Genomic DNA, 24,907 nt, shown 5'->3' with positions numbered 1-24,907 from the left:
TAAAAGTAGATTTTCGTTTAAAATTTCCTAAAAGGAAAACTGATGAATTTCTTATACATATTGTGGTTTTTCTGTTTAAAAGTTTTGATTTAATTTTGTCTAACCCTAACCCTAACCCTAACCCTAACCTTTTTTTTCTTTTTGTTGTTGCATATCTGACCATTTCATTTTTGTATTCATAGTAGATTTCTATTTTTGTTTCATATGCAGAGTTATTTTACTTACTTACTGATCTTTACATTTGACTTTTTTTTAGTGGGCAAGCTGGCAGCTTGCACACTCACGTTCTTCCTACTATTTCTTTCTTTCTTTATTATTCCGTACATTTTTCGGCCTGTTACTCTTCCTACAGCTTTTGTTTTAGGCCCACACAACGAACTGGAAAAATGTGCGGCCTGATTGGGAGACATTTGGAAATTACTTTTATAAGGAATCTGACTCATGGAATTTTCGCAATTCCAATTTTACAGAAAATTTTGGCCAACCTAAATGAATGGCCAAAACTTCGGGCGGCTCCAGGGCGCAGAACTTTTGACCTGCGTCCATGCACCAAATATGAAAAGCGTGCATCTTGTGGAAAAAAAGCAGCGTGTGAATTTTCAAGCATCTCCAACTTTCCGTTACTCCACAATTCCAGTTTGGAGCCAAAATCCGGACGCAGTACACACTAATGGCAGAATGTTTGGAAAGCCTGCCAGGGAGAAATTTTTTGGCCCGTAACTCCTCCTACAGCTTCCATTTTAGGCCCACACAATGAATTGGAAAAATGTGCCGCCCAATTGAGAGACGTTTGCTATTGCTTTTATAAGCATTCCGACTTACGGAATTCTCGCAATTCCAATTTTACGGAAAATTTCGGCCATCCTAAATGAATGGCCAAAAATTCGGAAGGCTCTAGGGTGCAGAGCTTTTGGCCTGCGTCCACGCACCAAATACGAAAAACGTGCGTCTTGTGGAGAAGAAGCAGTGTGTCGATTTTCAAGGCGCTCCGACTCTACGTATTTCCGAAATTCCAGTTTGAAGTCGGAATTTCGGACGCAATACACACTAATGGTGGAATGTTCAGAGTGCCAGAGTGAGTGACATCATGATTAGAGTGCAGCAGCCCTGAAAAATCGCCTAAAAATTTGCTCCCCTGGCCACAGTTTTCACTCCACATGCATAAATTCGGGTAAAACAGTAGGAAAACTAGTTTTGCTTTGAAAAATGTAAATACAAAAGCAAAGTAGCTTCAATTTTTTAAACGGTGACACTTAATGAGGCAGGAGTGCCAGCTCTCTGCCCCATAGACTCCCATTATATCTGGAACTCAAAATCTGGAGAGAGAGGGAGAAACACACACTTTTTTAACTCGCCGAATCTCAGGGATTTTTGGGAGTTTGAAAATAATTTGACACAGTTTGAAAGCCCAAAGCCTTACCTTTCTCATGATACCTTATATGGGGGAAAAGTTAGGACAATTCCAAGGGCCCTTGCCTGACAGGGCCCCCAAAAAATAGGTAAAAACTAATATAAAATTATTAAACCATCATCGAGTAAATATATATATATATATTTTCTGTCATGGGGCCCAAAATTCCTGGCGGCGCCCCTGATGTGGGTCCAACTGGTTTGGTCTCCTGAACTATTTCCTTAATTCCTGTTAGGATCACTGAATGGCAGTGTGCATTACCAAATTCCACTCACACTCTACACAGAAACAATCTTATGAATAAATATAGATTAAGATGAATAAAAAATAAACATGTACATAAATAATAAACTTGGTGGATTGTGCAGTCTCTGATCACAACGCAGTGCTTTTCCAGGTTCCAGTCCTCTCTCCCGACCCTAAATGCACCACACTGATTGGCTCCTGCCCACTAAATTCACTCTCTGCTCCTCATTTCTGTCAAGCTTTTACTCCCTCAAATATGATTTTTTTCAGTGAACAGCTTGACCTCAATGTGGATGAATGTGTCAGTGCTTTTAACAGCTGCTGCACAACTATTTTAGATTTTATTGCTCCTGTCAGATTTAAAAAGCTGAGACCTTCCTCTTTACCATGGATGAATTAAGATTTAAGGATTTTAAAGAGTCAGTGCAGGAAGGCAGAGAGGAGATGAAAGAAACACATACTCGTTTCCTTTGCTTCCTTAAGAGATTTAATACTCACTTAGCAGTGCTCTGTAAAAGAAAGGAATGCCTATTTCTCTGATCTTGTCACTAAACAAGGACACAATCCCAGAATTCTTTTAAAAACAATCAATTCTGTCATTGGTCCCCCTCCTAGTAAACTAGACAATTCTTCCCATGAAAGATGTGAGGATTTATTATTATTATTTCCAGAACAAAATAATAGAGATTCAGCAGCATTTCAGTACTGTAAGCAGAGAGCCTGATGTTGACTCATGCCCACATTTGACATTACTTAATTTCAGGGAAATCCCTCTTGAAACCCTGGAACACACTGTTGCACTCCTGCCCTTTGGACTGCATTCCTACCGTGTTTTTAAAAGATGTATTTCAGTCCTGTCTTTCAGAAATCAAAAACTGGATGTCCAAAATTTTTCTTCCGTTGAATGATTCCAAATCAGAGGTTAAAAAAAAAAAAAGTTAGCTGCCCTCTCCCCTCCCTGTCGGACATTTACACCTCCCGCTACCTCAGCAGAGCACAGAACGTCAAGGACAGATGACACCCAGGTTCTGAAATGTTTGACCTGTTGCCCTCTGGCAGGCGCTACAGGTACATCAAGGCAGACTTCAAAACAGTTTCTACCCCAGAGCCATAACCACTCTCAACTCTCATATGCACTGACACTGATGCACTTCCTCCTACTGACTGACTGAGCAACATGTGCAGACACATGTGCAATATATTTATAACTGTCAATGTTGCTGAATGATGTATGAGTGAAGTGGGGTGATGTGTGAAGTGATTGTATTGTATTGAGTATAGTTTTGTACATGTTGCACTTTTAAAGGAGTAGCTCTCCTATCTCGTTGTACAGAAATGCATAATGATAATAAAGGCTATACTATTTTATTCTATTTAAGGCTGTGGATCGATTAAAATATTTAATCAGATTATGACTCTTGGGATGCGCTCGGTGACCCCTCTGTCCCCTGACCCCTCTGTGTCACTACTCCTCTACTCTCCGGTTTGTGTTCCGTGTGTTTTTTCCTCTTCTTTGTTTTCGTTTCCTCTTTTTCCTTTACCTGCCGTGCGCCTTTCTGTATAGCCCATTGTGGGCACTGACATGTTTTTAGTGCGTTCTGTATATGTTGTTCTTCTAGTGCTCTGTCCTCGGAATCCGTTATTATAGCCGCCCGCTCGTGCAGCGTTCTGACAACTGATAGTTTATGTGCAGTAGGGTGTTCTGACGTCCAGAGTAAATATTGATCTGTGTGTGTCGGTTTCCTATAGATTTTTATTTGGATGTCTCCGTCAACTGTGTGGTGGATTTTTATGTCCAGAAAGGCTATGGATTTATCTGTTTCTTCTTCATGTGTAAACTTTATGTTGCCAGTGTGGTCAATGGAATTGAGATGATCTGTGAGTACGTGGATGATGTCGTCCACATACCGCTTCCATAGTGTGGGCCTGTATTCCTCCGGTGCTGATGTAATTGCCTCCTTCTCCAGATGTTCCATGAAGTTTTTTATTTGTGAGTTCTTTTGCCAGCTTTTTTGAATTCTTGCAATGTTGTTCCGTTTGGCCTAGCAGTGGTTTTATTATTTCTGCAAGATATTTTGACAGGTTGTATGTTACTGACCCAATGCTGTCCACAACCGGGCGTAAAGGTGCTCCTGGTTTGTGGATTTTCGGTGTGCCATAGATCCGGGGAGTTATGTTAGCTGTCGGTATGAGGTAATTATATGACTGCTTATTGATTTTATTAGTATCCAGTAATGGTTTCAGTAATGCTCTGAGTTTGTTTTTCTTGTCTTCTGTGGGGTCCTTTTTGAGGATCTCATACGTGGTTGTGTCTTCTAGCATTTCATTCATTTGTTTTTCATATTTTTCCGTGTCCATCATGACAGTGGTTCTGCCTTTGTCTGCCGGTAGTACAATGATATCTTTGTTTTTGGCTAGTGATGTTATGGCTTTTGCTTCCTGTTTAGATATATTTCTTGGTGGTAACTTGGCTGTTATTAGTATCCCTGCTATTTCATTGCATGTTGCTTTCTGTCCTTGGTCCTGTATTTTTTTCGCATGCTAACTTCGTTGCAAGAATGAACTCCTCATGTGGGATATTGTTTGGTGTGATGGCAAATTTAAGTCCCCATGATAGAACACAGCGCTCCGTGTCCGTTAGCTGATGTCTTGATATATTGTGTATCCATCTGTCATTGATGTGTGTTACTCTGGTCCCTTTCCCTCTTCTTGGAGATTAATTTGTTTAGTTTTGTGATATGCAGTTTCTTGGTTTCACTAAAGTCCTTCTCACGTACCTTGTCTAAATGTTCTTGTGCTGTTGTCTCCATCTCTTCGTCGAGGGGGAAATGTTGTTTGAAGTGTTCCATTTTTTGCTCCAGCTCCTTTTTGATATTGTTTATTTCGTTTTCTGTGCACCGTATCCTTTCTTTGACCAACGTCTTCCGTACTTTCTCGATTGCCCTCTCCGCGTTCTTAGTTGGGATAGGATTCTTGATGTTTAAGCTTGCCGGTGTAATTCCTTCATCTTGGCAGCGTAGACTGAATTTTTGATGGTTTCTTTGGTGTGCCCGTCTTTTTGGTGAGTTGTTCCAGGCAGCGAAACTCTTTTACGCACGCTTTTCCATGACTTTCGTTTAATGATCGTATGGGATTCATTAAGTCTTCACTTATGATAAGCTTATTGGTATTTTCTTTTATCACAGAAACGTGTATTGAAAGATGTTATTTTTCATACCTTGACATGTTTCGACGGCAAGCTTCCGTCTTCATCAGAAGGTCACACGGGTGGAGTTGTGTGACGCATTTTTATCAGCTGATGCTATGGAGGTGTAACGCACCTGTCAGTTTTTGACAGGTGAGTTACAGGGACGGGTTACAGGGACGAGGGAGCGTACATGCTCTCCCATACCTGGAGCACATTCCTGGGGGGGCGGACTGACAGCGGGAGGTGTCTTGATGGATATTTCAGTTGATAGCAACCCACCTGTTAGTTTTTACATGTGTCTGTGATAAAAGAAAATACCAATAAGCTTATCATAACTGAAGACATAACGAATCCCATGCAATCACTCAAATCAATCATAAATAGCAATGAAATCCCATATTGGCATTGATTTGAAAATAGGAAGTGCTTCATAAAAGAAAAACCCTTCTATGTTACATCTTTGCCATTCATTGGGTAATGTATGAGTTTGTCTGTATTGTGAATCTCCAGTAGGAGGGGAAGGAGTGCAGTCCATAAAGTCAAAGTGCTATGAAGGCCAGCATTGCCATCGGGATGTTTCCTACCACTGTATGCTGTGTGTCATTATTTAAATATCCAGACAGTCTGTCACGGTGACAAATGAGGGAGTGTTAGGTTATATAAATGAAACAACAGTGTTGATGAGCTCTGAAAGGGGTATTGTGCCAGGTTTAGTTAAAAAACAAAAGATGAAATCCAAATAGTGTGTGTAGTGTGTAGCACTTATCAAAGCTGAGCCCTCACCTCAGTGACCTGGCTTAGAATCCAAGCCAAGGCCCTTTGCTGTATGTCATCCCCTCTCTCTATCCTGCCTTTCCTCTCTTTCTTCACTGTGACTGTAAAATAAAGCAGAAATGCCCAAAAATAATCTTAAAAAAAGAAAATAAATGTATGGCCATTTACTATACAGCTACTGAAATGTTTCATGAGGTCCAAGCCAAGCTTTTGGACTGAGAAAACATAGGAAGTGGTGTTAGGTTCCTTGTGTCATTGGTGGTGAGACCTCAATGGAGATTGCCTTGATATTGAGAAGGGCGGAGGGTTGACATGTTGAGGTTCAAGAGGGCAAACTCCCTCAACAATCATTGGTTAGCCCATTTAATGTTACATCTCCAGAGGGCTCAGCATTGAACTATGGCTTCCCAGAGGTTCACTTTCTTCATTATTTTATTTGTAAACGACCTTTGAAAGTGTCACAGATTCTAACTTTTTAGGGCCCGAGCACTGTCCCAGTGCGAAGCCCTATTGTATTTGTATCGTTTCTTTATTGTTCTCCTTCTCCCTTATTATTACATCTCTTTAATGCTTAATTTGACCCCCTCAACATGCTCAAAAACTCACCAAATTCGGCATGCACATCAGGTCTGGCGAAAAATTCGATAAAATCAAAAATTGAACCCCCCAGGTGCAAAAATGGGCTCGGTAGCGCCACCTAGGGACGCAAAGGCAGCCCCTGCGGCCCACAGGAATGTGATAGAAAGACCAAACCAGCGCCGAAACGTAGATCTCATCAAGCCCGACATTTTTCGTGCTTGTGCCCCCCACCTAAAACCAACAGGAAGTCCGCAATTTGCGTTTGAAAGTCACGTTTTCGCCCAAATTTGCACTTTGTAGAAAATCTATCTCCTCCCAGGGTGTTAATTTCATCGGCTTGAACAGCAAATATACAACAGAGGACATAGTCCTTAACAAAAGTTCAGAAGGAATTAGTAAAATTTCGAACCGTTTGGATTTCACAAGCCCTCAAAGTCAGAGTGTCCACAACCAGCGCCTCCACTTTTTCCCATGGACCCTGGTGGGAATACTTGCAGAATCCTGGCTGACACTAGGCCCCTGGTGCCTTGGTGCCTAAAGTAGAAGTCTGACAGCTTTCAAACCTATGCCGATGGAAAGAGGACGAAAATGCCTACAAAATGTATATTATGGTGTGGATTGGACAAAGTTTGTGGCCACGGTGAAGACTAGTTTAACAGGTGGAACTCTGGGTTTTTTTTCTCTGCTCTGCTCTGTTAACACAGTGCAGCTGGCTATCCCTCCCCCCACTCAGCCCCATGGTCAAGACTGACAGGGAACAGAAACAGCTCTCAAACTCAAGCTTAAGGCGACATCTGCTGGAGGAGCACCGCTAGCAACTGGGCCAGAACTGTGTATGTGTGTGTTTGTGTGTGAGTGAGTGAATGAGTGTGTGTGTGTGTGTCTGTGTGCATGCACATGCGTGTGTGTGTGTGTGTGTGTGTGTGTGTGTGTGTGTGTGGCATGCACATGGCACCGTGAATGGACCGTTCCCGACGGGCACGAGTGGGACGCGGGGCACGGGTGCCAGGGCCCGTCCAACGCTGCTTGCAGCTTTAATTGGATTTTATTTTTGTTTTGACATTGTGCTTTACTTTTATGAAAAGTAAAATATGCTCATATTTGTGTTCCCTTCCAAACTCAGGTCAGTGTGTTTTCGTTCATTCAGTGTCGTTGACGAATACTTTCAGTAAATAAAATGAACACTGCATAGTACATCATGTTCAGTATTCCTTGATGTTTCTTGTCAGTGGAAATTACCAATCATACACTCACACACATCGATATATGCACACATACACACACTAACCTTGCACAAAGACACATTCTTTGTTTAGTGAGTTTATGGTGGAGCAGATTGTCAGCAGGGAGTAGTGTGATTTCCAGAGGAGGTTGGGCTGGAAACACAAACAGTGCCAGGTGAAGTTCCTGAGTGCACTACAATGACCCTTCATGGACTTTGTTTTGTAAGATACAAGCTGCTGGAATCAAAGATTTAATGTCTTTTTTCTACAAATTTTTGGTAATTTTCTTGTCAATTTCTTATAACTTTTCACTTATGTCATGCTAATTTTGCAGTCATTCACTCAACTTCTTCACTGCCTTTTTCCCCTGTTTTCAGAGGGAAATAAAGTGAATTTACTTGGGTGTCAGAAGGTTATATGCTTGTAAAAGCTTTCGAATGCATTTAAACACAAGAATGCTGACACTGCTACAGCATCACTTATCTGTTGATACTTTTAAGAATTACAAGTATAATTATCTCATAATTTTTAACCTAATGTTTTGTGAATTTCCAGTAATGTTTATGCTTTTTTTTTGGTTTGCTAATAGGGAATCTAATAATTTTCTTATTTTTGTGTTTATTACTACAACTACCACTACTACTACTACTACTACTACTTCAATTTCGGTAATTTCAAGGTGAATTCATCAATGGAAAAACTATTCGCTAATATTTCATATCTTGTTTTTTCTCCAGCACCAGCAGTAACTTTCATTATCTCGCTCCATGTACTTTGTTGCCCCAATAAAGCAGTGTACATTTCAAAGCTGATGGAAGTGTTGGCAAAGTGACAGGCTGTCACAGATGTTGTATGCTAAGCCAAGTATGTTAATAGTCATATCCTCATTGTCCCAGTGGGGGCTGACAGCAGCAAACGTTGAAAACTTGACTTGGCACAGGCAGGATTATTTATGAGACTGGCTGCTGAAAGCCACTTCACTATGGTTTTTGTGATAGCATGGGGCAGATTTCATCACTAATTTATTGTGGATCACACTACTCATACACACCTGACCCTATTAAATTCTACACTGCAAAGGTACACCTGTGTGTGTGTGTGTGTGTGTGTGTGTGTGTGTGTGTGTGTGTGTGTGTGTGTGTGTGTGTGTGTGTGTGTGTGTGTGTGTGTGTGTGTGTGTGCATGTGCGAGTGTGTCTGTTGGAGGGAAAGACAGTGAAATAAATACTGTCAATGTGAGAGAACTAAAAGACAAATGTAAATTTCAGTATGTTCCCAGATGAGTCATTAAAGGGATATCTCATCCGTTTTGAATATTATTGTATTATTACCAATGTGATATCAAACTATCACCCATGTGCTCTCACAAGTCATATGTACATTTGGGTTTTGGAAAGCAGCACTTGTAAAGTGATATTAAACGTCTTTTAATGGATTAAGGCAGTTATTTTTAAGAATGTCAGCCGGGGGGAAGTCAAGTATTGTTGTTACTAGCTTCATCAAACCCAGACACAACATTTATATTTATTGTTTATTTTTAAGAATGTAAGCTGGGGGAAAGGCACCTCAGTGGCTTGAGGCTAACAGTTAGCATTTGGAGCATCCAGCCAGTATCTAGCACTCAGTAACAATTAGAGCAAGATAGCACCACTACTATCCTACAGAACAGCTAGAGGGGTCCCTTTAAAAGTTCATGTGAGATGGAGTAAATTATTTTTTTTTTTATGTATTTCACTACATATCCATATGTTTCTCATTTCTCTCCTTTTCTCTCTTTCTCTGGCAGGTCACACTGGTCACTTTATCAGAGCAGTATTCTGTACCAGTCTACTGTTTATACTGGCACATATCACCTTTCAGACAGTCCTGTACACTTATCCTCCACTGAACGCTGCCTTAGGAAACAACTGTTCACAACTGGAAACAATAAGTCGACATGTAGGACTATCCAGGTATGAAATGTGTTTTTATATGTGTGTGTGTGTGTGTGTGTGCGTATCTATATGCGTGCGTGTGTGTATTATATATAATAATTATATATATAATATATATATCTATAATATTTATATTTATATACACTCCTGATCAAAAGTTGAAAAATTGCAAGAATTTACATTTTGCACTGTTGGATCTTAAGAAGGTTCTAAGTAGAGCTTCAAAATGCAAGAAGAAGAAACGGGAGTGAGAGAAAAAAAAAATTTAGTAAGCAATTTATTGCAAACAACCATTAAACTGAAATAGGCTGTTCATCAGCTGATCAAAAGTTTAAGACCACTGCCTTTAAAAGCCCAAATCTTCACAAAAATGTGGATTCAGTGTCATTTTCTGTCAGGTATCATCACATACTACCAGTTAAAAGTTTGGACAGACCTTCTCATTCAATGTTTTTTCTTTATTTTTACTACTTTCTACATTGTAGATACATACTGAAGACATCAAATACATGAAGCAAGATATATGGAATTATGTAGCAAAGAAAAAATTGTTAAGTAACTCCCAAAAGTAGCCACCCTTTGCTTTGTTGTCAGCGCTGCAAACCCTTGGCCTTCTCTCAATGAGCTTCATGATGTAGTCACCTGAGATGGTTTTCACTTCACAGGTGTGCCTTGTTCAGGGTTCATTTGTGGAATTTCTTGCCTTCTTAATGGGGTTGGGACCATCAGTTGTGTTATGCAGAAGTCAGGTTGGTACACAGCTGACAGCCCTATTGGACAACTGTTAGAATTCATATTATGGCAAGAACCAATCAGCTAAGTAAAGAGAAATGACAGTCCATCATTACTTTAAGAACTGAAGGTCAGTCAGTCTGGAAAATTGCAAAAACTTTGAATGTGCCCCCAAGTGCAGTCGCAAAAACCATCAAGTGCTACGACGAAACTGGCTCACATGAGGACTGCCCCGGGAAAGGAAGACCAAGAGTCACCTCTGCTGCTGAGGATAAGTTCATCCAAGTCACCAGCCTCAGAAATCGCAAGTTAACAGCACCTCAGATTAGAGGCCAGATAAATGCCACACAGAGTTCTAGCGGCAGACAGAGAGATCTCTACATCAACTGTGCAGAGGAGACTGCACGAATCAGGCCTTTATGGTCAAATAGCTGCTAAGAAACCACTACTAAGGGAAAGCAACAAGCAGAAGAGATTTGTTTGGGCCAAGAAACACAAGGAATGGACATTAGACCAGTGGAAATCTGTGCTTTGGTCTGATGAGTCCAAATTTGAGATCTTTGGTTCCAACCGCCGTGTCTTTGTGAGACGCAGAAAAGGTGAACGGATGGTTTCTACATGCATGGTTCCGACCGTGGCTAAAGGCTGAATTATGCTTCCGCGTAGGAAGAGCGTACGGAGGTTGTGCGGAGCTTACGGGGGTTGTGCGACCGCCGCAGAGCCTTGCCGCGCGCCTCCCAAAAATTGTAACTACGCGGACCCTCCGCAGCCCCACAAGAGCTGTGATTGGTCCGCCGAAGTACACTATTTCTGGCATTTCGTTGCAACCGGCATCACATTCCTGTTGTTGTGCCGTCAGCGCCGTTTTTTTTTTTTTTTTTTTTTTTTTTTTTTAAAACTGTTGTGTCTCGACTCGTCGGTTGTGTTTGAAAACTTTGGAGAGTGCCCGCACCTATACGACTCGTCCACTCGCCACAGAAGAGCAGCGACCATACGTCACAGGGTCTACGTTGGTGGGAGGAGAATTGCTCTGTGTGTTTGCAGAGGTATGTTGGACACACACGCGCTGCGTAGGAAATGCGTGCTTCGCACAACCCCCGTACGCTCTTCCAACGCTGAAGCATAATTCAGCCTTAAGAGACTGTAGTGTAGCGCCGACCGGGCGACCGGGGGGTTGAAGAGGCTGTAGTGGAGCGCTGGCCGGGGGGGGGGGTTCTGCTATTGGCACCTTTCGACTTTCGACGGACTCTGGCGACGGGTCGACCTTATGTTAATGCCCTACTCCACAGACACCTGACCTAAACCCAATCGAGATGGTTTGGGATGAGATGGACCGCAGAGTGAAGGCAAAGGGGCCAACAAGTGCTCAGCATCTCTGGGAATTCCTTCAAGACTGTTGGAAAACCATTTCAGGTGACTACCTCATGAAGCTCATCGAGAGAATGCCAAGAGTGTGCAAAGCAGTAATCAAAGCAAAGGGTGGCTATTTTGAAGAATCTAAAATATAAAACATGTTTTGAGTTATTTCACACTTTTTTGTTTACTACATAATTCCATAAGTGTTCATTCATAGTTCTGATGCCTTCAGTGAGAATCTACAATGTAAATAGTCATGAAAATAAAGAAAAAACATCAAATGAGAAGGTGTGTCCAAACTTTTGACAGGTAGTGTATATAGCTCTATCTATCTATCTATCTATCTATCTATCTATCTATCTATCTATCTATCTGTCTATCTATCTGTCTATCTATCTATCTATCTATCTATCTATCTATATGTATATATAGGTCATTCTATAATTTTGGGACATTTTGAGTTTCAGAATTTTTGAAAAAAAAAAAAAGGTTAATGTTTTCAATATAAATATTTTCTCTGAGAAAGAAGTGTTTAAATGTTATGTTTTTAGTAATTGGCAAGCTCCAGCATTATTGATTTCAGATATTTAGCCTATTAAATAAAAGGAGATATTAACTGATTATTTTGTCAACTATGTTACGGACAAACACTGTCAAATTGTAACTTTGGATAAATGCCAGATATTAAAACAACCACCATCCCTGGTAGAATATGTGTCCTTTTACCAATATTTTAAATTTTAATTGCCAAAGAAATCAAACTTTTTTTTTGCTTTTAAACCCCCAATTTCACAGAATGCAATCAATGGTCTACATATTTTCTTCAAAAACTTTTGAAATCCAAGGTAATTTTGTTGAAAAATGTATACAGCATGACATACTTCTCAGCCAGAAAGTTTCTACTTATTCACTTTGGTTTTAGGAAACAATTATTATTATTGTTATTATTAGTAGTAGTAGTAGTAGTATTAGTATTATTATTATTTATCACATATTACATAATGGTAACTTAGTTGACAGTGTGGTATCATAGTTGACTAAAGTAACAGAGCTGACTGGACATTAAAAAATATGATGAAACATAATCATAATGTAAATTATTAATATTATACTGCTTTTATGTTAGCAATACTGCATATTCCAACTCTTACTAGATTTACTTAAGACCATTTGGAATCATTGTGACATCAAAAACACATACCAACCAGACTAGTTAGTAGTGGAACACTTGTAATTTTATTAACTGCATTTATAGAAAATATATATTAATTTCAATATAACAGTCTGAAGTCTTAAATCGTCTCTTCCATGGAAGGTACTGCTTGTTATATTTCGTTCACATCTTGTACCGCAGCATCTCAAGGAGTACTGTTGCTGTACTATGTATCAGCTTATTGATGTCAGTGATGGTGCCTATAGGGATTGTCTTTAGTGCCATATTCACATCTACTAACAGATCTTCTGAAGGTACCTGACAACTCAGGTGTGGTATTCGTCGGGGGCTTCAGGTTTCCAGTTGTGCCACGAGTTTCCTTCTCAGGTCAGCAGCTCTTGTATTGATGCTGTTCGGATCTGTTGGGGCTTGGTACCCAATCTCAGATTGGGGGATGATGGTGACATCCCCCCACTGACCTGTTGTCCTGGCGTAGTCCCCTGCCGTAGCATTGTTGTTGAATTTCATAAATCTCTAGTTGTGATAGTAATTTTCTACTGCAGATGTTGGAACACTGGGCTAACAGCTCTTTCTTTGTTAGCCTTGATTGTGGGTTTCGAAGTATCCATTGGTCCCACATTCGCTGCATGTATTGCTTCTCTCTGGGATTGCTTGTGTAGTAGCATTCGAACAACTCCATGTTTCCGCCCTCATCCAAGTATATTTGATTGCAGCCTGGACTTGAAGAATCACACTGGCAATATACACTGCCTGGCCAAAAAAAAAGTCGCCACCAAAAAAAAAAAAAAAAAAAAGGTCACACACTCTAATATTTCGTTGGACCGTCTTTTGCATTGATTACGGCATGCATTCGCTGTGGCATTGTTTTGATAAGCCTCTGCAATGTCGCAAGATTTATTTCTGTCCAGTGTTGCATTAATTTTTCAACAAGACCTTGTATTGATGTTGGGAGAGTCGGACCACTGCGCAAAGCCTTCTCCAGCACATCCCAAAGGTTCTCAATGGGGTTAAGGTCTGGACTCTGTGGTGGCTAATCCATGTGTGAAAATGATGTCTCATGCTCCCTGAACCACTCTTTCAAAATTTGAGCCCGATTAATCCTGGCATTGTCGTTTTGGAATATGCCTGTGCCATTGGGGAAGAAAAAATCCATTGATGGAATTACCTGGTCATTCAGTATATTCAGATAGTCAGCTCACCTCATTCTTTGGGCACATAATGTTGCTGAACCTAGACCTGACCAACTGCAGCAACCCCAGATCATAGCACTGCCCCACAGGCTTGTACAGTAGGCACTAGATATGATTGGTGCATCACTTCATCTGCCTCTCTTCTTACCCTGATGCGTCCATCACTCTGGAGCAGGGTAAATCTGGTCTATCCTTCCAGTTTTTAATAATGCATTGGACAGTTCTTAACCCAATTTTGGCAGTTTCTGCAATCTCCTTAGATGTTTTCTCTGCTTGATGCATGCCAATGATTTGACCCTTCTCAAACAGACTAACAACTTTTCCACAACCACGGGATGTGTTGACATGGTTGTTTAAGAAATGAGAAGCTACTCATTGCATCAGTTGGGGTTAAACAACTTGTTGCCAGCTGAAGGATAATCGCCCATGCAGTAATTAACCAATAGGAGGCTCTTACCTATTTGCCTAGTTAAATCCAGGTGGCGACTTTCTTTTTTGGCCATGCAGTGTATGTAAACACACTTGTTTCCACCTTCACAATATCTCCAAGGTCTTGGACATGTTCTTCCAGGCTGACACTGAAAAACTCATCCCTGCTTTTGTTTCATCTTGACTTGAGGCCACATCACACTAGTCCTCAAATCACTCCACTAGTTACTTGTTGCCCCCAGAAGAAATTTTAAATTCAATTTTTACAGGTTTTTAAATGGCTTCACAGCCTTGCTTAATACATATTTGACAAATTGGATTGCAGGATATGTCTCAGCCATCTCCCTCAGATCATCGAAAATCAACCTGCTAACCCTGCTCAAACACACTTCTTAAAATTGGAAAGTGTGCGTTTAGCTATTATGAAGCTCTGAACACATTCAGGACATAAAAATACTATGTTCTTGTAAAAAGCACCTCACAACTCTTTTTAGCACTGTTTTTACATAATGTTCCTTATACTTATTCTGTGTTATTTGTAAATTGTGTTTTGTTTCCCATACTTGCTTCATTGTATTGCTCCATCTTGTTTTACTTCTCTCTGTGAGGAACCTTGATTTGCAGTTGATGTATGAAAATGCACTATACATTTAAAGTGCCTTGCCTTGTGTGTAGAGTGGAGGCATTTCTTTGGTATAACAAGGTTTTAGTAAGGTGCTGGTATAAGTCTTGAATTTTGTTTGGGTCTCACAGGTCTGTAATATCTACTACTTCAAAGAATTTTATGATAAGATGAAACCAGATGAAACCTTATTGACTATAGTGCGGAATTATAAAAATAAAATAAAATAAAATAAAATAAAATATAACCAAGAATATATCAAATGGGGTTTGTATAAACATATTCATCACAATGTAAAAGTCCAATATGTGAATGGGAAGTAAGTGAAAAAGCATTAAAGAATTTTTTAGGGTGTGCAAAATGACAGTAAAAATAGTAGCCGTAATAAGTACAGACAACTGTAAGTATAGATCATCTATGTATTTTCCTTTTTCTCAGACATTTAAGGTTAATTTATTTACCTGACATGTTTCGGCGTTTGACTTCCGCCTTCATCAGAGTGTCACTGGGTGTTGGTGTGATGCATCTTTATCAGCTGTTGTTTTTTTTCTGCTGACTGCTTGCCCCCTGCAGGATGCCGCTCCAGGTGTGGGACAGCATATATGCTCCCTCGTCCCTGTTGATGGTCCTCGGGCCTCGCTTCCTGATCTCAATTGCCTCCCTGATCCAGCGCTGGTGTTTATTTTCTTCTGCACTGTCGACAGCACCGGAGGAATACAAACCATCACTATGGAAACGATATGTGGATGACATCCTGGAGAAAGTGAAGACAGGACACACACAACAGCTCACGGACCATCTCAACACCATAGACACCACCGGCAGCATCAAATTCACACACGAAGAGGAAATAGAACAATCAATATCATTTTTGGACTTGAACATACATCACACAGACAACGGAGACATCAAAATAAAAGTACACAGAAAACCCACACACACTGATCAATATCTTCTCTGGACATCAGAACATCCCACAGTGCATAAGTTATCGGTCGTCAGGACATTACATGAGCGCACAACAATAATCACGGACCCGGAGGATAGAACACAGGAGGAAAAACACATACAACACGCACTGAGCACATGCCAGTATCCACAGTGGGCAATAGAAAAAGGTGCACAACAGGTCAGAAACAGCAAAACACAGAAGAAGCAGAAGAAACAAAAAAGTAAACAAGAACACAGAGGAGCCGTCACATTACCGTATGTCAGGGGGATCACAGAGCGCATCCAAAGAGCATTTAAAAAACACAACATCAACACGCCGGTCAAACCACACACAACTCTCCGCCAGGCACTGGTTCACCCCAAGGACAGAATACAACCGGAAAACAAATGCAATACCATATACGAAATTCCGTGTCAGTCATGCAATAAAACATATATCGGGGAGACAGGGAGGAGGTTCATCACAAGGAAAACGGAACACAAGAAGGAATGTGAGAAGGAGACAGCAACAAGACGAACAAGAACAATAAAAGAAAAGGCACAACAAGAAAACTACAAATCAGTCATAACGGATCACTGTAAACGAGAAAACCACGTCATGGACTGGGAGAAGGCCAGAGTCATCCGCACGGAGGAAAATAAACACCAGCGCTGGATCAGGGAGGCAATTGAGATCAGGAAGCGAGGCCCGAGGACCATCAACAGGGACGAGGGAGCATATATGCTGTCCCACACCTGGAGCGGCATCCTGCAGGGGGCGAGTGGTCAGCAGAAGGCGTGACCGACCTGTCAAAATTTGACAGGTTGGTCACGCCTTCCAAAAAACAACAGCTGATAAAGATGCGTCACACCAACACCCAGTGACACTCTGATGAAGGCGGAAGTCAAACGCCGAAACATGGTAAATAAATTAACCTTAAATGTCTGAGAAAAAGGAAAATACATAGATGATCTAAGTAAGAGAAGACATAATGAACTCAATCAAACAACTGTAAGTATAGATTATAATAAGAATTAAACCCTTGAAACCTAGGAGCCATTCAGTGGGCTTTCATTTCAATTTTTTTTTAAATTATTTTGTTCTTGTTACTTCTAATTGTTAATTTATTAATTATTTTCAAATTTTCTTCTAACTTTCATCTTAATAAATAACTAAATGTGTGTGTGTGTGTGTGTGTGTGTGTGTGTTCCTAATTATTAAAAATCATTTTTGGTCTTTTTTTGGCTAATTTTTAGTAATTTTTTTATTCATATTCTGCTTTTCTTTGTGTGTTTGTTTGTTGCTGCTGTTTTTAAAAATATTTTTTGTAATCTTGTAACTCCTGTAATCATGAAATTTCTTCCAAATTTTTTGGTCATTTATTACCAATTTGCACCTCGCCTTTGTGGCCATGTTTTTGAAAGAAATAAAGTCAATTTGCTCAGATTTCAAAGGGTTAAAAAGCATCACAATCAGTCAGCAAGAAATCTGATGTCAATCCGTCAATATTTGAATAGTTATAAATATAATTTTCTTGTAATATAGTGCAGTAGCTGAAGGAGTTGTGTTGACTTATCTAGACTTACTGTATGACCTCATCCTCTGTTGCCACTGCTGTAAAAGACCAACATCCTTCTGAGAAATGTTTGGCCTCACTTACCTTTCCTATGTGTACGTGTGCATGTGTACATCTGTATGTTCTACAGGCTTCCCCTAGATGATCCTTGGAGTGTGTTGCGTCTTCTTTGCCCTGACCTTGGTGTATGTGTGGTTGCCTTAGTGACCATGGTCCTCTGCAGCAGATTGGTGAAAAACAGAGAGATGGTGGCTGCTGCCAACATTACATCGGTAAGTCACGGTGAGAGCTTGGCTCACAATCTCCGTTCTAGTTAATCCCAAAGGTATTGGATGGGGTTGAGGTCAAGGCTCTGTGTGAGCCCGTCAAGTTCCTCCGCATCAAACTCACCCAACCATGCCTTTATGGAGCTGCTTTGTGCACTGGGGCTCAGTCATGCTGGAGCAGAAACAGGCTTTCCCCAAACTGTTCCCACAAAGATGGAAGCATAGAATTGTCCAGAATGTCTTGGTGAGCTGAAGCATTAAGATTTCCGTTCACTGGAACTAAGGGGCCGAGGCCGACCCCAGAAAAACAAGCTCATAGCATTATCTCTCCTCCACTGTTGGCACAATGCAGTCAGGCAGGTAACAAATCCAGACTTGTCCCTCAGACTTCCAGATAAAGAAATGTGATGCGTCAGCCAGCAAAACCCATGCTGTGAAGCTCTCGGTGCACAGTTTTTGTGCTGATGTTAATGCCATAGGAGGTTTGGAACTCTTCAGTTCACTCACTAACAATTGCCATGGAATTGTATATGTTTATTTATTTATTTATTTATTGGTTTATTTTTCAGGGACAACACACACTAATGAACAGTTCAACTGTTAAGTGAGTCAGAGTTAGCTGGGGAGGCTAGATTTCATCTGCTGTCCCAGAGTTTTAAAAGGCAACCTAAAATTACAAAATTTAAAATGCATATGTTAAAGAGAATAAAAACTGCATAAGTAACTGAATAGATACAATAATACATAAAAGGCCCAATCAGCAGACAATCAAGCAGACAAAACAATGTGGGTTTGTCTTCATGGCCATGACACTTGGGATCACACCATCCATTTGTTTTCTTCAGTCCAGTTCAGAGTGAAAACACTGACTTTTTTGCATCCTGGTGCTGGAGTACCAAAGCTCTGGTGCTTTTCTGCTCAAAATGCAAACAAACAAATTAATACTTTGCAAAAAATTGCAATTGGTAAAAATTATAAGAAAGAAAATTTGCAAAAAAAATGTAAAAAAGTAATAAAACTATATTAAGAGTTGTCATATTATATATTTAAAATTAAATTGCCAGAAAATTACCATAACATTGCTACAAAATGACGCAAAATACATTAATAAATAAAACATTTCCCCTCAAAAATTTAAATACAATAGAAATAAAGGGAATTTTGTTTAGAGGGTGAAATAAAACCTTTCAAAATATTATAAAAGTCCACTCACAGGGTCCTGGGTTTTAAAGTGTTAGTTGGTTTGCCCCTGGAATTGAATTGAAATTTCAAGTGGGTCAGTATCTGTGTTTGGACGGCTCTCTGTACATTTCTATGTGAATTAACACCCTTGTAAAAACAAACTGAGCGTTCCTACCATTTCTTAAAGACAGTTATATGCCTACCTTGGCAATGACTTCACTACTGGCTGGCTCCTCCAAAAATGACCTCAATCACATTGCTGTCATGATGACAACCACACAGCAGACTGCTTCATGGTGCAAACACAACACTGTACAACTGGTTCAGTTTGTTCCTCTGTCCATTTGTTAGTGTATGGATTAGTAGCTCAATTGCTGCATCAGACTGAACAAATCATTAAATCATTCATCTATAACATTGAAGTTGATAATAATAAGGTTGATTCATTAAAGTCACCAGGAGCAACACAGACAGACAGTGAGTTCACTGGGATGTCTGCTGTTTGCTCTTGACACAGACTGGGCTATTGCTCACATCCAGAAAAACGTCTGTCTCTCTCGATCTTACTCATTTTCTTTTTCATTATAGGAGCAAATCCATAAAACTCCCTCTCACACACCCTTGACGCTGCTGCTTCCTATTTGTGTTGCTGGAGCAACCACCCAAATAAACAGTGCTGAGAGATATAGGTCAGAGGAGGAAGGGGAGGAGGAGCAGGGGGAGGGGCCATAGAACCTGAGCAGAAGTAATTCTTCAGTGGAAGTTGTTGGTGTTGATATGATAACAGTCAGGGAGGACGAACACTGTAGGATTTACTGCAGTTGCAGTTTTTATTGTTTACAGCTGCACTGAAGCGATGGTTCACTCATTTTGAAACCCACATGCTCTCACAAGTCATACGTGCATTTGAGTTTTGGAAAGCAGCACTTGTAAAGTGATATTAAACTTCTTTGAGTGGATTAAGGCAGTTATTTTTAAGAATGTCAGCCGGGGGGAAGTCAAGTATTGTTGTTACTAGCATCATCAAACCCAGACACTGTTTCTTCAACATTTATATTTATTGTTTGTTTTTAAGAATGTTAGCTGGGGGAAAGGCACCTCAGTGGCTTGAGGCTAACAGTTAGCATTTGGAGCATCCAGCCAGCAGGGCCATGCAGAGACATTTGGAGGGGCAGGTGCTCAAAGTTAAACGGGGCACATGGAGCACAAATTTGAAACACCATACAGAAACATACCTTACAATATAACTGGTTCAATTGTAGCAACCCATATTCATAAAGAATGTAGCATGGAATCACAACATACCATATCATTGTCCACATCTCATATATTTGTCAGAGGCCAGTGCAAAGCAAAAGTAGTGTATGTTTTACCTGACGGGGTACACTGAACAGCTTCTGTTGAAGGGCTTGGTGAGGAGGCTGCTGCTGCTGATGTTGCTGGAGGTGGGCTGTATTCATCTGAGAGTGTAGACACTAAAAAGAGCATGGGAGAGATAGCAGCTGATTAAACAAGTGTTCTGTGATCATGACAAGATGCAAAGATAACTAACACTGAAAATGGCTCACTGTGACTGACCTGCCTCACTGCTGATAGTTTGGAGGAGACTGCTTGCTGAGAGAGGCTGCAGCCAAGGCTGACTGCTTGAACTAAACAGAACAAGTTGCTCATTCTTAAACTGAAAGGGGAACATTAATGAGGGGAAGAGAATAAAGGAGGGGTGGAGGTACAGCCTATAGACACAAAACCATATCAAGCTGTGCATTAATTTAGGACATATGAAGATAATGGATTAAGTTGAATTTAGATCACCATTAGACACTGGACTGTTTAACTGTGGCTACTCTTGCTGGAGTCCTTGCTTTTCAGTTTTAATCAAATTGGACGACAAAAATTGATCAATTATGACACCTCTTTATTTTAATTTCACAGCTTTCTTTTTGTTTTCTAACCTCAGTAAAACCAAATGCAACCAATTGTTTTGACACAAACATGCCTTCAACAGGAAATGTTTCATCCTGTATTTATTAACAGTATTTATTAACTGTATTTATTAACAGACATGTATTCATATTGTATATATAACTAACTGTAACTGTAACTGAAAGGGGAACAACAATATGCATATTGCATAGTTTTAGTGAAATAACACAGTCTATGCCTCATTGGCTCTAGAAACATAGGAAAAACACTGCTTGAGAGTAAAATAATACATGACATCTCTCTAATGCACTTTGCCCATGATAAGAGAAACATACAGAAACATAAAGAAGCCTGACATACTTTTTCCCCACAGCCCGCTGTGTGTGGTTAACTCACTCACTCACTCATCTGACTCTGCACACAGATGACACAGAGGATGCTCATTGCTCACTTCACTTCATCAGTCATCATCAGTCCCATTATAGATTTGAAATGTTGGCTCAGAACAGGGAACATAAAATGTAAATAGGGGACTGAGTGAGCTAAACAGTAAAGTAAAGTAAAAAGTAAAATTAAACTAAATGTGGCGGTGGTTGGGACAGACGTCTGGGGAAGAGAAGGAGAAACACACACTTTTTCAACTCGCGAAAACACAGACATTTTTTGGGGGTTAGAAAATAATTTTGCCACAGTTTGAAAGTCCAAAGCCTTACCTTTCTCATGGTACCTTTTATTTTCCACTCAGACTTACTGTCATTGAGAAAAAAAGCATTTGTTTAACCACTGCTTTTACGCGATTCTTTCCCGAGCACCACTGTCACTCATGCTGTGTGCTTCATAGAGCCTCATTTCAGGCTCCGCCCACACAAGCCCCAGTGGCACAGTGGATAGTGTCTCTGCCTGCCATGCAGGAGACCAGGGTTCAACTCCCCACCTGGGCAAGAGCAACAACACTACACAACCCACAAACAGCATAGGGCTGCTGGATTAGCGCATGGCCAGGCGGTTGCAAGCAGTGGTGTAGTCTACGTGATACACAGGTATACGGCGTATACCCACTAGAAAAGGTCCCGAATTTCCGTATAACCACTTAAAAATGCGCAAAGATACATATGAGTATGTTTTTTTGACATAACGTTCACTTTCCCGTTCATAAAGTCGCCTTCTCTGTGTTACGAAGTGGGCTCTTTTTGACCATATTTCAGGGGACACTACAGCTGGAGCTAATGTTAACGTTTCAGAAAGGGAGCCTGTGTGTGTGTGTGCGTGTGTGTGTGTACCTATGGATGGATGGATGCAGATGGATGCAGCACTGTTATGCAACATGTAACACACCATGCGTGCGTGCGTATACCCACTACAATAAACTAGACTACACCACTGGTTGCAAGGGTGGCAAGCACATTCAGAGTTTCTTCAGAAACTTTACAAAGTCTTGGAAATTACCAAAATGAAAAAGAAATTAAATATTTGCACTTTCTGTGTATATTTTGTTGTAGTGGTGGGTGTGATTCATCGAAATTGCGATGCATTGCAATGTTTTCTTGCATCGATTTGCATTGATTTTTTCACGTCGATTCTTTTCCACCAAGCCTGGAAAAAAAACGGTTACCCGGAACAAAGAGTAGGCAACGCGCGCGCCACCCGGACAGTTTAGTAGGTGGGACCATAGCAAACGGAAAGCCGTTGTAAAATAAATGTAACTCACGGCTTCAAGGGACTTGCTTTTATAAAACGGTTACCCTACATATAGCCCATAAAATAAACACAAGAAAAAAATCAATCATGTATTGGTAAAAATGCAACAATAAAATTGAGAACTATTCATTCTTCCACCAAGCAAGATAGAGTGGACAGAATGAACAGAGCGCAGACGGTAAGATTGCTTTTTCATCTAGCGCCATCATCATGTCACATCAGGCTATTTAGGCTCGTTAATGTTGAACTGGATATTTCCATTAATAGTGCAGTTGTTAAAATAGTGTTCAATTATGTTTGGACTCCTTTGTGGGGACGGTGGCGTGCGTTTCGCGACTGGTGCGCTTTAGCGCAGCCGTATACCTAACGTCAGATGTAACAATAACAATAAAGTAAACTGTTAATTTACCATACATCGGCGCTGTCACACTGTGTCCGCTTTGAGTGGAGATAAAAGGCAGGTGGATCAGGAGGCAGCAGGGAGAGGTAGGCTATTTCTCGAGGGAGGCCACCAGACACAGTGGGTTACCCGGCTGCTCAGATATGAATCCCCGCAGGCTTTCTATGTTTTTTTCGGCAGCATCTTTGTGATTTTTTGTGCATTCGTTCAAAGACAGGGTGACATATTTTAGGCCATTTTCACTGTGGCGAATGCTGAAGGAGTCGGGCTTTAATTTGCGGTTGCCCTCGTTCGCCCTGCGTCCCATGAAGCTGCACGTCAAACCAGACTTTACAGACAAGCCCCCTCCTGATCCGCCAGCCTTTTATCTCCACCCACAAAACGAACGCCACCGTCAAGTACTTTCGCAACACGATAAATTATAAACTATAATACACACATACATACATACATACATACATACATACATACATACATAAAAATCAATGGTGTACTGTAGTGCCTGTGTACCAATTTTTTAATTACTTTGTTATGATGGAACTGGCTCATGCAATTCTTTCACTGGCCCCTAGATGGGGCTGTGCTCCATGGCAATGTTGGGTTAAATGTTGGGAGCTACTCCCAGATTACATAGTCAAAATATTTTGTGTCTTTGAAAAATAATTCCTAGTCAAATGTTCAAAAAATCTTTATTTTGAGAGTGACATGAGTTAATTTATGGGCTATTTATTTACAAAGCTAGCCACAGTTTAACACAAAATCAGTCTTGCATGGAAAATAGCTGTAAAAATCGCAATAATCGAAGAATCGTGGCACCAATAATCGCATCGAATCGACAAACGCTGTAATCGCTATAATCGAAAAATCGAAGCTCCCGTAATCGAAATCGCATCGAATCATGAGGCACTCATAATCTCTCTTATTTTCACCAGAAAAAATCTGGCTAGTGGAAATTCTGATTGGCTGGTAACTTTAGAAAGTTACCAGCCACATTGGCTGGTGATCAAAAAGTTAATTTAGAACCCTGTTTCACAGTGATTCAGTTTGGGTCATACCCTCTGTTTCTAAGGGAAAAAAGTCGCCTATACAAGCTTTAAAGGTATGTGGTACACAGTCGACTATCTCAATCAGTTTGATTTGATAGCTGCTTCTCTCTCTGCCATGTGCAGGCTTTAATGGCAAGGATCAGATCAGTGCCACCTGTAGTGGCACATCATGACTGACCCACTTGGCTGATGTGTCTGTACAAGTACTCAGACATTTGCCGCATTATATGAGATCCCTGTGTGTGTATGGGTGTGTGTATGAATTTGTGTGTATTTGTGACTGTTTCATATCCCATATACATTTGACCACTGGCTTTCTGCCTACTCTAATCTGCAGTTGATGTATATGTGGCTGCAGTATGCTGGAGGTAGGATTTTAACCCACATAGCTGCTGCAAGGTGCTTGTATCAGTTTAGTCTGTATTGTGTGCATGTGCACGTGTGTGCATGCATGTATGTGTATGTGAAATATGAAGCAAGATAGTTCACACAGACACGTTGAATTGTGCTTCTCTCTCACCTCAGCTAGAAGATGAACCAACAGATGGACAAGATGAGGAGGAGGAGGAGGAGGAAAATGAGGAAGAGGAGTCAGAGGACGAAGACGAAGAGGGGAGAACATCACCTAATGACCCTAGTGAGGAGATTTCCACGGCAACCAGAGCTAAGCAGCTGGCAGAGCATCTGAAAGTTAAAGCCCGGAAAGTTCTACGAGACCTTGGGAGAATCCTGGCCATCAGCCTGCTGGCTGTGGCTGGTAGGACTTATTATTTTAATACTTTATCATTACCTCCATCTGTGGAGATGGACAGGGCTTTTGTTTTCACCCTGTTCCGTCTGTTGGTTTGTTTGTTAGCAGGATATCTCAAAGGGTTCTGAATGGATTTGCACAAAACTTAGTGAAAAGGTTAGTCATGGGCTAAGAAAGAGCTGATTAACTTTTCATTGTTGGTCAAAAGGGGGCATGGTGGTGGGTGTTGCCTGTCACAAAAGGTCATATAACTTCCAAACGGATTCACATAACAAGGC

The 24,907-nt window shown here is 40.7% G+C and overlaps 1 protein-coding gene across 2 annotated transcripts in view; it reads left to right on the top strand.

The window, feature by feature from the left end:
- The window catches only part of piezo1 (piezo type mechanosensitive ion channel component 1 (Er blood group)), a 267,968-nt gene that overhangs the window by 48,459 nt on the left and 194,602 nt on the right, over window positions 1–24,907 (top strand). For both annotated transcript variants that reach the window (XM_030070245.1, XM_030070244.1), the window contains exons 3-5: window positions 9,206–9,371; window positions 17,494–17,635; window positions 24,404–24,635. In XM_030070245.1, coding sequence (XP_029926105.1) covers window positions 9,206–9,371; window positions 17,494–17,635; window positions 24,404–24,635 — 540 coding nt within the window. The remainder of the gene's footprint in view (window positions 1–9,205; window positions 9,372–17,493; window positions 17,636–24,403; window positions 24,636–24,907) is intronic.

Source organism: Myripristis murdjan, chromosome 15, assembly GCF_902150065.1.
Source record: "Myripristis murdjan chromosome 15, fMyrMur1.1, whole genome shotgun sequence".
NCBI lineage: Eukaryota > Metazoa > Chordata > Actinopteri > Holocentriformes > Holocentridae > Myripristis > Myripristis murdjan.
Note: the sequence above shows the minus strand (reverse complement) of the source record. Positions and strands in the feature narration are given on the sequence as shown.